This window comes from Aotus nancymaae, unplaced genomic scaffold (assembly GCF_030222135.1).
Source record: "Aotus nancymaae isolate 86718 unplaced genomic scaffold, 86718_ANA_hifiasm-v0.15.2.pri h1tg000044l, whole genome shotgun sequence".
In the NCBI taxonomy this organism is placed as follows: Eukaryota; Metazoa; Chordata; class Mammalia; order Primates; family Aotidae; genus Aotus; species Aotus nancymaae.
The window spans coordinates 708,049-725,582 of NW_026988458.1; the positions used below are offsets into that span (position 1 = coordinate 708,049).

General features: G+C 52.7%; 1 protein-coding gene across 1 annotated transcript in view; it reads right to left on the reverse strand.

Moving 5' to 3' along the window:
• Positions 1-722: 722 nt before the first annotated feature.
• Positions 723-17,534, reverse strand: part of TFDP1 (transcription factor Dp-1) — a 66,736-nt gene continuing 49,924 nt past the window's right edge. The window contains exons 4-11 of the mRNA XM_064361823.1: positions 12,387-12,508; positions 11,116-11,281; positions 10,496-10,639; positions 9,955-10,023; positions 7,780-7,931; positions 5,941-6,107; positions 4,773-4,851; positions 723-2,059 (exon numbers count right to left, since the gene is read on the reverse strand). Coding sequence (XP_064217893.1) covers positions 1,912-2,059; positions 4,773-4,851; positions 5,941-6,107; positions 7,780-7,931; positions 9,955-10,023; positions 10,496-10,639; positions 11,116-11,281; positions 12,387-12,508 — 1,047 coding nt within the window. The 3' untranslated portion in view covers positions 723-1,911. The remainder of the gene's footprint in view (positions 2,060-4,772; positions 4,852-5,940; positions 6,108-7,779; positions 7,932-9,954; positions 10,024-10,495; positions 10,640-11,115; positions 11,282-12,386; positions 12,509-17,534) is intronic.

Genomic DNA, 17,534 nt, shown 5'->3' on the forward strand with positions numbered 1-17,534 from the left:
TGTTCCCCTGGGTTGCCATTTTTGTTGTTGCTTTGTCTGTTGTTTTTCTGATAGTTCTAGGCTGCACCTGTGCCATGGTCTTTTCGGGCCGTTTCTGAGCCTCTCCCTGGGCAGCCCCGTATGCACAGCTATTTTTGTACGTCCTAGTCTTCAATGTCTGGCTCCCAGAAGGAGAAAGAGAAAAATGAAGGAACAGGTGTGGGGTAGAAAGCTGAAATTGACCAAAATTAACTGCCACATGCTCCCGTGGAAGCTTTAAGCCTTTGGTAGATTCCGTAGTTACAGAACAGCTGCATCCAGCAGATCCTGCCTGCGAGGTAGACGTCAGATTCCTGGCTTTCTTATTCCACCATCTTCCCAGAAGCCTCTCAATCTTATTCTTGTTCTGAAAGTCAAACTTTTAAATTTTTAAGTCTCAACTTTCACTGTGAAAAAAAGCCGAGGAACGTGGCTTATCTTTCTCTGCACCACAGGCACCAAACAAGGTGCCTCCTCCTCCCCTTGTACCCAAGACCTCCGCCCTTGGCCACTCTCCACCTTCAGGGTGGGCTCCCGGAAGATGTGCTTCTGACCAAGTTTGGTCGGGGGGGTGTGCCCACAGGGACCACCCGGACCCACCGTGTCTGGGCCTAATAACAACCTACTTTCTCACTCAAGTATAAAGTAAGACCAACAAGACAGACAAATTTCTAGATAATAATCCTGAATTAGAGAAACACAGCTTGTTTAAAATGCCCATGCGCGTTTTATTAATAAAAACTAACAGTGCCAAGTTAAACAAGTCAAACAATTAAAGTCTCTTTATATTCCATAAAATATTACAGAAAAGTTTGTGTTTCAATAAAAAGACTATTGTTTCAGAACAGGCAGCTAAGAGCAACTGTGCAGTTAATGGGTTTTGTGAATAAACTTTAAAAGAGACTACTGCCTGTCCTTAAATTCCTTTTTCTTTTTATAAAAAAAGAACTATTAAAAATGATTGACAAATTTTGAGTTAAAAAATTGTTAAAACATTCTCTATATTTAATTTCAATTTTATAATAGATTACAGGAAGATGCTTATGAAACAAATACAACATTTGTTTCAGTACATGTTTTTAAATGATAGACTTATAAGTATGTAAACAACTATATAATAAAAGGTCTCCAAATGCTGCCTGTAAGAAATCAGGCAAATTTTACCATAAGCAATAAACCATTCCAAGCCTTCCAGACAGTCTCCACAGCCGCACCAGCGTGGCGATAAGCCTTAACCAAACAGAAGAAAAACAAACAAAAGCACTTTGCAAATTGTTGCTGCAAATAGGGAGAGAAAAGAGTTTGTAAGCTTGATGGAATCACGACAGTCAATATAATTTAAGGGAAAATAAAGTCAATAAGGTTGATGAAGTTTATTGTTTAGAAAGTCGAATTCTGCTGTTTGCTTGGGGCTCTGGACACCGTACCACTGACCAAATGGACCACTCCACAGAGTCCTGCTATCCACCGCGGGGGTGCCGTCCAAACTCACGGCAGATAAACAGCATCAGGTGCTTACCATCCACCACGGGAGGGTGTTTCATTTTCACGGATGTGGATGAAATACAGTTTCTTCAGCAGACTCAGCAAAAACTGTTCAGGGGCAAAAATGATCTCTGCACTTAGAGAAAACCAGAAAAATGAAAGCACAAAATCCTAAAAAGTAAATAGACGCTCTGCATCAGCACACTGGTATCAAAACACACATCCACAGCACGTCCTAACCCTACGGGAAACAAGCCTCGCTTATCAGAGGTGCGTATCTAAATCCAACAGCTTACCAATTATCTTCTTGGGAGTAGGCCAAAAAGAAACAGAAAACCCACATTAAAAAAAAAAAAGTTTATTTTCCCTAAACGTTTTCCTGAAGCTGAATTTGAAGTGGGGAGGATGTCAGTCATCCTCGTCATTCTCATTGAAGTCCTCGTCGTCCTCGTCGTCTTCCCCGACGTAGGACACTGGGGTCTCCACCCTGGAGCCACTGTACTGAGACCCGTTGGAGCTTGTGGCGAGCATCCCATCTGCACCGTTGGTCAGGTCACTGCAAGGCAGGAGGCGGATGAGGCAGTCAGTGCAGAGCGGCCCACTCAGCCTCCCCTCACCTCAGGGCCTGTGGCCAAAGGACAGGCTGTGCCACACAGGTGTGGGTTTTGTCAGTCACACACACAGAACTGGGAGGTTGTGAGTGTCTGCACTACAGCACACCAGCACTCTGGCACTCACTCCATCCCCGTCTGGTTCTCTTCTGACCCTGTCTCCTGGATTCACAATGCCAGAAATAGAGGCTGAGCAGAGCCACAAGCTCCCTCTCCCTCACTCATCATTCCATCAGGAGCAGTGCCCCAGAGGCAATGAACTGTAAAACCGTTAGATCCCTCCCTCCAGGACTTTCACTCATAACCAGCAACAGGAAAAAAGAGAGCCTGGGGCAGGACAGGATGAAGTCCAGAGCATGGCTGGAATCTGGCGGCATGGACTGGGAACCCAGAGGGTTTGCAGCACCACAAAAACCTACCACTAATCACAGCTCACAATGTTCCTAACATTTAAAAATGTTTTCCAACTGCATAAAAATATATGCATATATTTTAATACATTTTAATGGTATTTATTAACTACAATAAAAATGAGTCAATATGCCTTTGATGAAATAATTCTGTATCTTAGAAACAAGTCAGAAATGGTGAGAAATTCAGCCACAAAACTGCTCACTGTAGTTTTCCTGATAACTGGGAACTACCTAGATGTCCTTTCATGAGGTACTTTCATAAAATGTCCTATCATGCCACTTTGAAAATTGGTATTTCATAAGAAATGGTAATAGCTTTGTTTCCACTGTGATGAAAAACTGACAAGTCTGAGAATCACATCCATAAAAAGGACTATCTGACGATGAAAGTCCCAAAAATACCCACATTCCACCGCATGGAAGAACCAGTGTTAAACATGTTTACAGACTGACCCCTACATCACACACAGCTGAAGAGAAAGAGAACCGGCCTCGGTCAAAAGCTTGTTACCAGGCACTGTGACGAGTCCCTTCTGCTATCGCCACTTCACTGATCCTTGCCACAGATCAACGACTCATCAATCACCAGTCTCGCCTTACCGGTGAGGCCAAGGTTGGCAGAGACTGGCTTTGTAACCCCAGAGCTGGCCAGGAAGCTACATGCGCCCCGACACACTTGTTACATCTCATGGCCACGGCACATCCCAACACAGGCTCACGCGCACTGCAACTCACCACGTCGTGCCCTGTTATCCGGACCCACAGGTTACCAAGTTCTTATATTTCCAATTAAAGATTTTATGAACACTTATGATTAATATAAAGTAATACTATATATTGTATCACAATGCATAAGTCAATTTTGTTAATATTTATCATAAAAGCTATATTTCTCTTTGAAGCACTAAGATAAATACCTAGGGACATCATTCTATCCTATGGGACTGCAGGTTAAAGATTAAATACAAATTTATTTAAATAAAGGCCTTTTAATAGCACAGATATAATACATATTAATACAATACAATGTAAGGTGAAAAATGCATGGAAGAAAGTACATGCACTCTGACCACAGATGCGTTCTGAAAAATACGTGCGCTGTGACCACAGATGCGTTCTGAAAAATACGTGCGCTGTGACTGCTCTGAAAAATACGTGCGCTGTGACCACAGATGCGTTCTGAAAAATACGTGCGCTGTGACCACAGATGCGTTCTGAAAAATACGTGCGCTGTGACTGCTCTGAAAAATACGTGCGCTGTGACCACAGATGCGTTCTGAAAAATACGTGCGCTGTGACCACAGATGCGTTCTGAAAAATACGTGCGCTGTGACCACAGATGCGTTCTGAAAAATACGTGCGCTGTGACCACAGATGCGTTCTGAAAAATACGTGCGCTGTGACTGCTCTGAAAAATACGTGCGCTGTGACCACAGATGCGTTCTGAAAAATACGTGCGCTGTGACCACAGATGCGTTCTGAAAAATACGTGCGCTGTGACCACAGATGCGTTCTGAAAAATACGTGCGCTGTGATCACAGATGCGTTCTGAAAAATACGTGCGCTGTGACCACAGATGCGTTCTGAAAAATACGTGCGCTGTGACCACAGATGCGTTCTGAAAAATACGTGCGCTGTGACCACAGATGCATTCTGAAAAATACGTGCGCTGTGACCACAGATGCGTTCTGAAAAATACGTGTGCTGTGACTGCTCTGAAAAATAAATGCACTGTGAACACAGATGCGTTCTGAAAAATACGTGCGCTGTGACCACAGATGCGTTCTGAAAAATACGTGTGCTGTGACTGCTCTGAAAAATACGTGCGCTGTGACTGCTCTGAAAAATACATGGACTGTAACTGCAGATGTGTTCTGAAAAATAAATGCACTGTGACCGCAGACGTGTTCTGAAAAACTGGAGGAAAAAACCTAGAAATACTTGCTGTTACTTGGGCTGCCCGGGACAGAAGGATTTGGGTGCTTTTCATCCCTACTTTAGTTTTAGGTGGTACCTTAAAAAACCCAGCACCACGTATTACTTTTAGTTTTTAGTGAGGAGAAACCAACTAAGAAAAGCAGCTCTCCACGCAGAGAAAGCCAGCGGGCCCCACCGCCTGGACAGACAAGCACGTCGGAGCAGCCTCGGACCTGAAGGCCACATCTGAGACGGCCACCCTGCCTTGGCCCCTGGGCCCCACGGGAGGTCCAGACAATGCCTCTCCCACACCCTCAACCGCTGTCACCTGGTGGAGAACCTCGTGCCGTTAGACGTAGAACCCGCCGTCGTGATGAACACGCCTCCAACAGTTCCCTGAGCCATTTCTGAAAACGGAAAGAAATAAAGCAAATGGTCATGAAACAGAAACAACACAAGACACACAGACAACCATCAAATGGCGCGCAGTGCCGCAGGACGGACAGCTGGGGAAGCTTCCAGACATCCTTCGCTTGTCTAGTATTTTCTGCACTGTGCCACGGAGGACATGCCACTGTGTAGTCACATAGCCTGTCTTCCCTAAAAAGGCATGAACAGCCTTGCAATACCTGCACAAACTGACTTACAAACGGCACACGTGTGCTGCTGCGTCAGTATCATGTCCATCATGAAAGAGAATGATCAAGGAACAAGCTGAAACCCTCTTCCTACAGTCCATCCTGGCAGCTCCACGAAGCACAGGACAGACGGCGGGTCAGGGCCTAGCCAGACCCCACTGTCAGCTGATGATATGGACCAGCCAGATTTTCACGAGATCTGGGACGGTTTAGGAGCTCAGGGAAGGAATCTCTGACCCTCTCAGGGAGTAAGTCCACACCCATAGTTCAGGCAGACAAGAAAAGAATTAGCAGATACAGCACCTTCATAATTTCTCACCTTAAAGCCACCCTGTCATCAGTAGGCTGGGACCCTATGGCCCCACGGAAAGAATTCACCAGAACCAGAAAAAAAGTCCCTTCAACAAAAGCTCCCATGCTCCCGGCCCTCCAGAGCAGGCTGCCAATGATGCTGAAATGCTTTTTCTTGGTCACTTTGCCCTAGTGAGCAATCAGCTACCATCAGTGTGGGGGTAGGACCAGCAATCCAACTGCACCCCTCAAAGAATCTCAGCTTCTTCTACTTCTGGGCCTACTTGGAGGGGAAAATCCTGACTGAGCACCTCCTTGCACGAGCCACATGGGAAATGCACACAAGCCTCCTGCAGACTCAAGGCCCCGTATCCAGCAAGTGAGGGCACTGGCTGGACCCGCCCCAGCCACACCCCCACCCCCACGCCCCTCACAGCCCCTCTGTCTTTGCTCCTGGCCCTCCATACTTGGGCCCAATCTCAGCAAGACACGCCCCAAGCCAGGAGGGGAGGGAGCTCTCCAAGGCTGGGCCCATTCCTCACACCGGGTTATCTGGGAACCGCTGACCTGTCACGTACGGCTCCAGAGCCTTTGGAACCAGACTTCTGGCCATTTTAAGGTCTTCGGCAGAGCAGCTCCCGGACTCCAGCCCGCACGCCATGCCCATCCGCTTTAGCACTTCTATGTCATCGTGGATTTCAAATGTGTTATCAAAATTAAACAGATACTCGAATCTGAAGGGGAAAGGCACAGTTAGAAAGGCAGGGTCTCCCCGTGGAGAGCGCGCACGCTGGGGCGGAGCTAAGGTACAGTCAGAAAGGCAGGGTCTCCCCGTGGAGAGCGCGCACGCTGGGCGGAGCTAAGGTACAGTCAGAAAGGCAGGGTCTCCCAGGGGAGAGAGCGCACGCTGGGGCGGAGCTAAGGTACAGTCAGAAAGGCAGGGTCTCCCAGGGGAGAGAGTGCACGCTGGGGTGGAGCTAAAGTACAGTCAGAAAGGCAGGGTCTCCCAGGGGAGAGAGTGCACGCTGGGGCGGAGCTAAGGTACAGTCAGAAAGGCAGGGTCTCCCAGGGGAGAGAGTGCACGCTGGGGTGGAGCTAAAGTACAGTCAGAAAGGCAGGGTCTCCCAGGGGAGAGAGTGCACGCTGGGGTGGAGCTAAAGTACAGTCAGAAAGGCAGGGTCTCCCAGGGGAGAGAGTGCACGCTGGGGCGGAGCTAAGGTACAGTCAGAAAGGCAGGGTCTCCCAGGGGAGAGAGTGCACGCTGGGGTGGAGCTAAAGTACAGTCAGAAAGGCAGGGTCTCCCAGGGGAGAGAGCGCACGCTGGGGCGGAGCTAAGGTACAGTCAGAAAGGCAGGGTCTCCCCGTGGAGAGAGCGCACGCTGGGGCGGAGCTAACGCATAGTCAGAAAGGCAGCGTCTCCCAGGGGAGAGAGTGCACGCTGGGGCGGAGCTAAGGCACAGTCAGAAAGGCAGGGTCTCCCCGTGGAGAGAGCGCACGCCGGGGCGGAGCTAACGCATAGTCAGAAAGGCTGCGTCTCCCAGGGGAGAGCGCGCACGCCGGGGCGGAGCTAAGGCACAGTCAGAAAGGCAGGGTCTCCCCGTGGAGAGAGCGCACGCCGGGGCAGAGCTAAGGCACAGTCAGAAAGGCAGGGTCTCCCCGTGGAGAGAGCGCACGCTAGGGCGGAGCTAAGGTACAGTCAGAAAGGCAGGGTCTCCCAGGGGAGAGAGTGCACGCTGGGGCAGAGCTAAGGTACAGTCAGAAAGGCAGGGTCTCCCAGGGGAGAGAGTGCACGCTGGGGCGGAGCTAAGGCACAGTCAGAAAGGCAGGGTCTCCCAGGGGAGAGAGTGCACGCTGGGGCGGAGCTAAAGTACAGTCAGAAAGGCAGCGTCTCCCAGGGGAGAGAGTGCACGCTGGGGCGGAGCTAAGGTACAGTCAGAAAGGCAGGGTCTCCCAGGGGAGAGAGCGCACGCTGGGGCGGAGCTAAGGTACAGTCAGAAAGGCAGGGTCTCCCCGTGGAGAGAGCGCACGCTGGGGCGGAGCTAAGGTACAGTCAGAAAGGCAGTGACTCCCAGGGGAGAGAGCGCACGCTGGGGCGGAGCCAGGACAGCTGATCTGCTGCCCGCCACACACAGCCTTCAGGTTCCCAGTCATCGGCATCTCCTCATAGAATTTATAAACTCAGAAGTGAATGAGATAAGAAGCAAATCAAGGCCCATTCTCTCCAGGAGGACACGCCCAAAGGCACGCACTCCTGGGACACAGACTTTCCACCTGCTGCCCCATGATGGACAGCAACCCCAGCAATTTGTGCAACATTTAAAACTTGTCCTAGGGACAATCCCAACAGGGTCAGCTCCCTCAAAATGACATGCACAGCCAGGGAACATCTCCCTGCCCACAACCTACTTGTCGTTGGAGATGCTACAGTCGATGACAGTCTTCTTGCTGGTGTTGACGATGATGAAGGGCAGGTGGATGACGGAGTTGGGCGGCGGCGGCCGGCTGGCCTGCTGCTCCGCGTGCCGGTTTCTCTGCACCAGGTTCTTGAAGGCAATTTGCTAAATAAAGAGGAGCCAGATGGCACATGGTGGCACAAGAATGCAGCCCCTGTGCTCAAGGGGTCCTCACAGCCCTCCCTGTGCCCAAGCAACAGCAAGGAGTTGGCTTGGACATCTGAAAGGCCAGCGCCGGCCGCTAGGTGCTGACCCCTGCAACCCCTGGAGAAATGCACTCAGGAAATGGCATCTTGAGGGGAGAACTGAGTGAGAGCGGGCGCACGGCCATCCATGCCTGGGATAAAAGCATCCTCCGTGGCAAGGGCGCTCAACTAAACACCAATCTTGGAAGTCGATTCCTTGCTGTCCTTCACCTCTGAGACCACCCACACCCGTGGCACCAATGGGGTGACAGCCTTGGAGGGGGTGCTGTGATGAGGACTTCGCCCACCCCGGAAAGTGGAACGCAAAATGGCCCGTGTGCTGCAGAGGTGCTCCTCAGGGAGAATGGGCCCTGCAAGGCTGAACCTAGGGCCAGGGCCTCAGGGCCCCAAGCCAAGTGTTCCACTTGGAAAGAGCTTCCTTGCTTTAATACAGAGCCAGGAGAATCCCTTCCGCTCCCAGCCACCTTGGGTCTCACCCCCTTGGCAGGCACTAGGACACTGGCAGGCAGAACCATCCCTCCTGACAGTCCCCGCAGCCCCCAAGGAGCTCCCACCTGCGAGCCTCCATCACCACGGCCACCACACCGTCCCCTCTGGGAGGGCTTAAGCACACCTCTGTCAGGGCAGCAGCCAGCTCTACAGTGAGCACCTTGCATACAACTCCCTCCACGACAGACACGGGGCCCCTAGGGGTGCCCCCACCCTCAGCAATCAATGGGAGGTAGGGGAGGCCAGCTCCAGGGCCCTGACCAGCACCATCAAGACCCAGGTGCACAGTGCCCACCACAGTTTTAGAGGCCTCGCCTGGCGCCTGGGCCTGGGGTTAAGCACCTCTGAGGGGATTTTCCATGTTGCATAAAGTCATCCCTCCAACTGTGTTTTGCCTGTTTAGACACTGTGACAAGGGATACGCACATATACACACATGCATACATGCACATAGGCACACGTACACGCACGTACACGCATGCACACGCAGGCACGCACGCAGGCACACACAGGCACATGCACATATGCACACATACACACATGCACACAGGCACATGCACGCAGGCACACACGCATGCACACACAGGCACATGCACATATGCACACATACACACATGCACACGCAGGCACAGGCACGCAGGCACACACATGCACACGCAGGCACAGGCACGCAGGCACACACAGGCACATGCACATATGCACATGCACGCACACATATGCACACACACGTGCACACAGGCACATGCACGCAGGCACACATACATGTACACGCAGGCACATGCACACGCAGGCACACACACATGCACACGCAGGCACAGGCATGCAGGCACACACAGGCACATGCACATATGCACACACACACATGCACATGCATGCACACATATGCACACACATATGCACACACAGGCACATGCACGCAGGCACACATACATGTACACGCAGGCACATGCACACGCAGGCACACACACATGCACACGCAGGCACAGGCATGCAGGCACACACAGGCACATGCACATAAGCACACACACACATGCACACAGGCACATGCATGCACACATATGCACACACGCATGCACACACAGGCACATGCATGCAGGCACACACACATGCACACACAGGCACATGCACGCAGGCACACACAGGCACATGCACGCAGGCACACACGCATGCACACACAGGCACATGCACACAGGCACACACAGGCACATGCATGCAGGCACACACACATGCACATGCACAACCTCGCTCTGGGAACCAGGCACACATTGCCACACCCATGAGATGAACTCAAGGAATGTTCATGAAATTCACATTCAGAATCTTAAAGCAGTCATTTGATCTACCACACAGGAGTGTAACCCAAGGTGGTATGTTGCTATTATAAAACTAAATGAGTAAAATAAAAATTACCCGCCTCCAAAGTATTCTCTTACCTGTAGAATAAGTTCTTGAAGTTGAGACTGTTTCTGTTTTATTCTTTCAAGTCTCCTCTGTCTTTCCACCTTCAGAAACAAACCACCCAAGTGGAGAATCATCACAATTGTTCCATAGAGCGTATTTCAAAATCCATATCCTCACAGTGTTACCTATGTCTACCTTGAATTTAACCGAAGGGATATGGACAAATCTAGACACAGCAGGTGCTACAAGATACAGGTGAGTTTTTCTTTGATTGTAAACTATGCCTTCTCCCCTCTCATTTCTTGGATTTAACTATGGCATCTAAAAAGAAAAATAATCCCACAAACTAGGATTCAGAATTAACCTATAGTAGAGTTTAACACACTCTAGTGGGTCTGGGCCAGTCACGCTCCCTCCCGACAGCCGAGACTGAGAAACGTAGGGAAACATCTGTCTACACGACCGTCTGCCAGCCAGACACAGAGCACGAGGGCACAGAGCCCAGACCTGACTGAGTGACCAACAACAAAAACATCTACCAGACCGGAAGGGAAAGGAAGGCTGAAGGGGAACCTCTAAGTTCTGACACTCCTGAGCCGAGTTGGTGGGCAGGCCAATCCACTTGATCTCCTTCTTCTCCTTGGAGATGATGTTCATGGCCATCAGCACGTTTAAGGCATCGTAGACGCGCCGTCTTATGTTCTTCTGGTCATAAGCCTGGGGATGGCAGGGAGTGGAGTTTCCAAATGATCCAGAAAGGCCTGTGGATCCCATCTGAAACTGCAGGCCAGGTGCACTGGCTCAAAGGGGCACCCCGCTCACCGAGCCGTCACCCCAACATGTCCTCAGGGAGCGCTCCCACCCTACAGATGACACAGGCCGAGACAGGGCTGTGCGAAGCCCGAGTGTGTGCCAGGAGGGGAGCTGGGGGCTGTTGAGGGTGGAGCCCAGTGGGTGAGGAGGGCGTTACTGCATTTCTGGGCAGGGGAAGCCAGTGGACGGGCAGAGTCAACCCACGTGCTCACTCACCGGAGATAACAAAGCATCTTGCCAGCAAATGGGTTGGGAAAAATTCTTTCGTGCTGTACTTGGAATTTTCTGTATGTTCTTAACTGTTCCCCATTTTAAAAGGGCAAAACGTGCCACACTGTCGGGTTCGGCCACTCAGGCCCTCCAGCCCCCGGCTCACTTACTGACTCGTTGGGTAAGATGTGGTTGTCGGCAGCGCTGAACTCCGCAACCAGCTCGTCCGCCACTTCGTTGTAGGAAGTGGTCCCTTTCCTCTGCACCTTCTCGCAGACCTTCATGGAGAAGTGCCGCAGGCCCTTGCCATTCTTCTCTCCTTTCCTGTTGCGCTTCCTTCAAAATACAAAGGAAAAAGAAGCGACCGTCAGCACTCCTGAGCAGCAGCAGCATCGAGGATGCTTTTACCTGAGAGCTCTGACGAGCTGCACAGAAATGGGCCACGTCCCACAGCTGCAGCAGATCCAACACGCGAGCAGGCCGGGACCCCCAGCCGAGCCCCCAGGCCCAGTGCTTCTGCAGGTCAGGAGGCGAGTGACTCCCCGGCAGGCTGCACCTCCATCCTTCCGAGTGTCGGGGAAAACAGGAGGCGTCCCCAGGGCCCGAATCAGCGTGCGGGAGGCATGTCAGTGCACCAAGCACCACTTTTCTAAAGAGGGCAACTGGCAACAGGAGCGATGGGACGTCTCCGTGTAAATTTGGGAATTTTTAGGACAAATTTCAGCAGGCTATAATCTCACACGGCTGTGATGGCCGCCTGACAACAGGTGCAAACTACTGAGTGTGCTTCAGGTCAGGGGAAAACCCAACTGTGTACACTCTGGCCAGTGCCCACATCGCAGGAAAGGCCTCTCAAGGTTTGGTTCCTAACTTGTGAAGCTTCAGGCACTGACACAGGCATGCTTTTGTAGCCGCGCGCATGTGTGTGTCCGTGTGTGTGTGTGTGTGTGTCTGTGTTTTAAGGAAAGACACAACTCGTCAGATTTTGCTTTAGTGGAAGGAGCAGCTCTGGTGGGACCACCCGCTGGGGCCATAACTCCAGGGGCCGTAGAGGCTGAATTCAGGGTCAGAGGCTGAAATCCATCCCATGTGCTCCCAGCGCAGACGAGGAAAAGCCTCAGGTCCTGCGGTGAGTACAAGGCCAGCTTCTACCCGTCTCGGTCAAGAGCTGCCAGCCCCTCAAAGAGCACCCACTCACTACACCAGACACCAAGTGGAGCGGGCGGTGCCCAGCCCGACTGCTCTGTGACCGAGGCAGGGCACCTCAGCCGCACAGCTGTGCAGGGCAGGAGGTGTGCAGGGTGGGTGCGACTCGGAGGCTGACATCAACGCGCGTGGGAGCCCCATCGCACAACTATGTGACACGCGTGGCCCAGGAGAACGTGGAGATGCGAACCGCAAGCAGTCCTACAGCTCTAAGGGTCCAGAGGGAAGTGCTCACCCGGCAGACCAAGGTGAGGAGTCGGAAGGCTGGTTCTGAGAGGCAAAGTGAGTGCTGGGGGTGTGTGGGCTTCCTACCACGAGGGTGTTGGATGCTGCTGGTCTCTGAGGCGTACCAATTACCTACAGTCAAAAAAGACAATTCAGTCAGTCAGTCCCCTCCCACGCGGCGAGGGTGCCACGCCCACCATCTGCTCGCTGTCCACAGCCACTGCTGAATTCCGTTAACCGCGGTGAGCGGCGGCGACAGTGCGGGAAAAACGCCCGGCGGTGGACACGTCTGACACGGTGATGGCACCACCACACCTGTTCTGAACGTGGCTCCCCTTCCTGTCGTCAGCCACAGGCATCTTCTCCAATTAGACACAAGCAACAAGAAACTTTGGACGACCCAAGCAAGCCAAGAACAGGACAGGGCAGAGTGTGACCCCCAAACCGCACACAAAGCGCTAACGGTGGAGTTGAACGAGGGGGCGGATCAGATTTCCACACAGGGCCCCTCGGCACGTTTCTATTTTTCCCTTCACCCTCCTTTACTTCTTTTTAATGATATGGATGAGGATGAAACTGTACCCTTCCACAGTACTAAAAAGAGGCCTGAAACCAAAAACGGCTCTCAAAAGACAAAAGCACAGGCAGAGTGACAGCCACGCGGGGACAACCATCGTATGGTCACGACCAGGTAGCCAGGGTTAGCTGGTAACCCTGCGCCCCGGAGCCCTGTCAGGGGGAGCCTGCACCCACAACAGCATCGGGCAAGGACGGAGGGCGACCAGCACTGAGAGCAGGAGGCGAGGGAGGCCACGCGCCCCCGGGGCTCACACACCTGGGCCCCTCTTGGGGGAACCACCAGAGGCAACGCCAGTGTGGACGCTGTCCCACCCACCCCACCCCACCCCACCCCACGGCACACCTGAGATGTCAACAACTGTCTCTTCCTTAAGGAAATTGCTAGCTGGTTTGACTTTTAGCAAAGTCTTATCACTTTAGTTCCATCATGGATGTTCAAGTGTTAATACCTGGGGACACACAGATATTCCCTCGTGGGGGCAAATAAAACTGACTTTTCAGAGATCTTGTTGCATGACTTTATCTAACCTGGAAACACCATTTCTCAGTAAATGTTAAGTCATTCAATTCACAACAAATCAAAGTGCCTCAGCGAGTAAACTGCTTGTGTGAACATGCAGTTTCTGTTAAAGGGATTGGAGCTGGACAGCTGTATGCCGGGGGGGGGCCTCGTGGCCGACGTCCCGAGCTACTCTAAGCTGGTGCCCTCCCCGGCTCCCCTTCTTAGAGGGATAAATGCATCACCCACGGTGGCCCTGGCAGCAGCTGATGGGGACACTTTCCAATTATCCCTAGGCCAGATCACCTGTCAGCTCCTGAGAAGAAAAACATTTCAACAGGACTGATCTTTTCATTGACACTCTTATCTCTGATGATCAGAGACTCATCAGAGTGCAGCCTTCTGAGGATCGCCCCGTCAGCAAGCCATGAAATCAAACTAGTGAATTTTCTGCAAAATGAAACAACAGAAAAGACCAATCTCCTGGTGGGGTGGATGTCCCGGGAAGCTTGTTTTGTTCAGTACATGTGTGCGTGCTGCTGGGGCACTGGGCCACAAAGGAGATTTAAACCGCTGACAACGGGACCCTGCAGCCCACGTTGCTGGCTGAGCGCACTGGCCTTGCACAGCTTCCTGCGCTGAGTTCAGGGGATGCCATTCTCCGGGAGTTGATGTGAGACTGAGAACCTGCCAGCTCCACGCTGGGCAGCGCTGGCTGGCTCTGTGCATACCACATGCACAGGTAGAGGAGGCTGCAGAAGTCGGGCACACAATTCTAACCCACCTCATGGGTCCACTCCCTTCCCCGGGAATCCCAGGACCACGAGAGGCACTGGATCTTGGCCGCAAGACAGATGCAATCACCGTGGCGCCGTCCTCCACTCAGGAGCAAACCGACTCAAAAACAGCAGCTCTGACTTACAGTGGGGAACATCCCGATAAACCCATGGGAGCTGAAAATACCCTGAGTCAGCTGGGCATGGCGGCTCACCCCTGTAATCCAGCACTTTGGGAGGCCAAGGCAGGCGGATCATGAGATCAAGAGATCGAGACTATCCCGGCCAACATGGTGAAACCCTGTCTCTACTAAAATACAAAAATTAGCTGGGCGTGGTGGTGCGTCCTGTAGTCCCAGCTACTCAGGAGGCTGAGGCAGGAGAATCACTTGAACCCGGAAGGCGGAGGTTGCAGTGAGCCGAGATTGCACCACTGCACTCCAGCCTGGCAACAGAGTGAGACTCCGTCTCAAAAAAACAAACAAACAAACAAAAAACAAAAATAAGAAAATACCCTAAGTTGAAATGTATGACCATCCGCCCCTGCTTCTGCACGCACGGCTCAGCCAGCCTACCTTACACATGCGCAGATCACACGCGTTAGCCCAGCAGGCAGAAGCATCCTGGACAAAGCCCACTCTAGTCAAGTGCAGGTATCTCAGGAGACTCACTGAACACTGCACTCAAAGTGAAAAACAGGATGGTCACATGGGCACTGGAAGCAGTTTCCACCGAATGCGAGTTGCTTTCGGACCATCTTAAAGTCAAAAAATCGCAGGTCAAACCCACTGTAAGTAGGGAAGAAGAAAAAGCCAAAGGGCAGGTACACACCAGGCAGTCAAGGACGCTCACCAACAACCTTTCCTGGAAGACAGGACTCCACACCCGGAGGCACCCTGAGACCGCGCTGCCGGCGCACTGGGAACGTGTCGTTACCGAGGCCAGGCCTTGCAGGAAGGTCTCCTTACTCTCCTGCTTTAACTGCTCCCTGCAGAAGGCGCCGTGGCATCAGACCCGCACAGGGCTGCGCAAGGGCGCCTGCGCCTTCCTCTGCATGTCCCATGTGGCAGGTCCCCTCCCTGCCTCTCCACAGCACCGTCCCTGCTCCTCAACCATCACCTGCCGCTCACCAACCCTGTGGGCCAAGTCAGCATCGCCGGGGCAGCCTGGAGCCAGCCCTCCCAGGAATGGGACGCAGCAGCTTCACTCCCGGACCCGGTGCAGGTATGTGCATTTCCTTCCTGGTGCACGGGAAGCCAGCTGAACTTGGGCTGGCCGCCTGTGCCACAGGACGCCTTCCGGCCTCCATTCAACAGACATGGAGTAGGCTCCAAGCCTCACTTCCCTATACCAGGAGCCACGCTCAACAGCCACAGAAGCCACAGCAACGTGCTGAAGCCGTGGAGGGCGTGTGCAGGCAGAAGCGCAGGGAAAACAGGAACCAAGGAGGTGCCAGAGGGTGGACAGGACAATGCCAGGAAAGACGGTTCAGAGCTAGGCCCCCAGGAAAGGAAAGGAGGTTTCGGAGGTAGTGGCCACACTAACTGGAGCGGTGCGCAGAGACCCTGGACGGGCAAAGTGGCCGTAGCACCCTGAGGGATGCTGCCCAGAGCTGGGACGTGGCAGGTCTCACTCCAAACAGGCATTTCCAGGAGATCCAGGAGCCCTCTGGGAGCAAGAGGCAGGCAAGGGCTGCAAGGTGACAGGGACACCCACTCCTCACCCCTCAGACTTAACAGCGGCTTCTCCGGAGGATGGGCTCTGCCCTCATGACTCCCCTACCCGCCTCTTGTGGGGGAACAGGGGAGGTGACCCGAGCACTGCACGTCACGAGGGGTCTCTCTTCCTACTGTGCTCACAGCTGGAATCCAAGCTGTGCTTCAGAGAAGGTCAATGACATGGCTTCAAACACAGTCTTTTGACCCTAAAGCTTGTGCAGCTTCCACGCCAGCAGCCGTCAGAAAACAGAGCATGAGGCGTTAAGCCTAGACTATCACAGTAGATGACCTGCCGGGGGTCCACCTTGCCGGGGGTCCACCTTGCTGGGGGTCCACCTTGCCTGGGGCCAGCCCTTATTCCCCAGGAGCCCCCCAGCTCACTGGCTCCTCAGGGAGCCTTGGTGCTTTAAGGCAGCGGTCCCCAACCTTTTGGTACAGGGACCAGTTTCATGGAAGACAGTTTTTCCATAGACCAGGGTGGGTGTGGTTTTGGGAAGAAACTGTTCCACTTCAGATCATCAGGCATTAGATTCTCATAAGGAGTGCATGGCCTAGATCCTGCACACGCAGCTAACAGTGGGGTTCGCGCTTCTATGAGAATCTAATGCCGCCGCTGATTTGACAGGAGGCGGGACTCAGGCGGTCACGCTCACCGCTCACCTGCACGCGCAGGTCATCACGCACCTATGAGAACCTAACACCGCTGCTGATCTGACAGGAGGCAGGGCTCAGCAGTCATGTGCAGTCAGGCTCTATCGCCCGCTGTGCGGCCGGTTCCTAACAGGCTCAGGGGTTGGGGACTCCTGATTTAAGGCATCTCTTCTGCCCTACGAACACGCTTTTTGCACCTTCCTTTCACACACTTTAAAAATAGATTACAATGTCTCGGTGCAGTGTGGCCCCACTCAGACACAGAATCCTAGAGATGGACCAAGGTTAACTGCAGTGCTCAGAGAGCCACGGCCAGCAGCACAGCTGCAAAGGAAGGGCCACTGCGACCACAGACGCCGCCTGCTGGGGCACAGGCCTGGGTGTGGGGGCTGCTCCTGCCGGCTGAGCACATCTGTCCCACACACTCTCCTGTGCATGTGCTAAGCTTTGCGGCGCCGCAGGCTTCGCAAGTATTTGCACCTCAAAAGACCCTGACCTTGCTGGGTGCTGTGCCTGCTGACTGGCCTGAAGGTCAGAGATCTAATGACCCCCCCACCGCTTTCACTCACATGCCGGACTGAACCCCATCCCTCGAGCCAGAATGAGCCTGTCCCATTTTTTGCAAACCTGTGGTATATAAGACGGTTTAAGAGACATCTGCCGTTTGTCAGGTTTAATTCCCATCATCGGGATTTTGCAAAGTGTAAAACAGCAATGACAGGCTCCACCCGAACAGGTGAATTTGAATCAGGACCTGCTCCAGTGACGAAGTTCAAAGCACGCCGGTAAGATAACCTTCCCATTCACTTTCCTCCCACGCGTTTTACGGGCAGTAGGACAGAAGTAGTGCTGTAATTATTCACCAAGATAAACCCAACTATAAAATCCAACTTAATCAAACTGATTATAAAGCAAAACAAAAACTGAATTTTTCG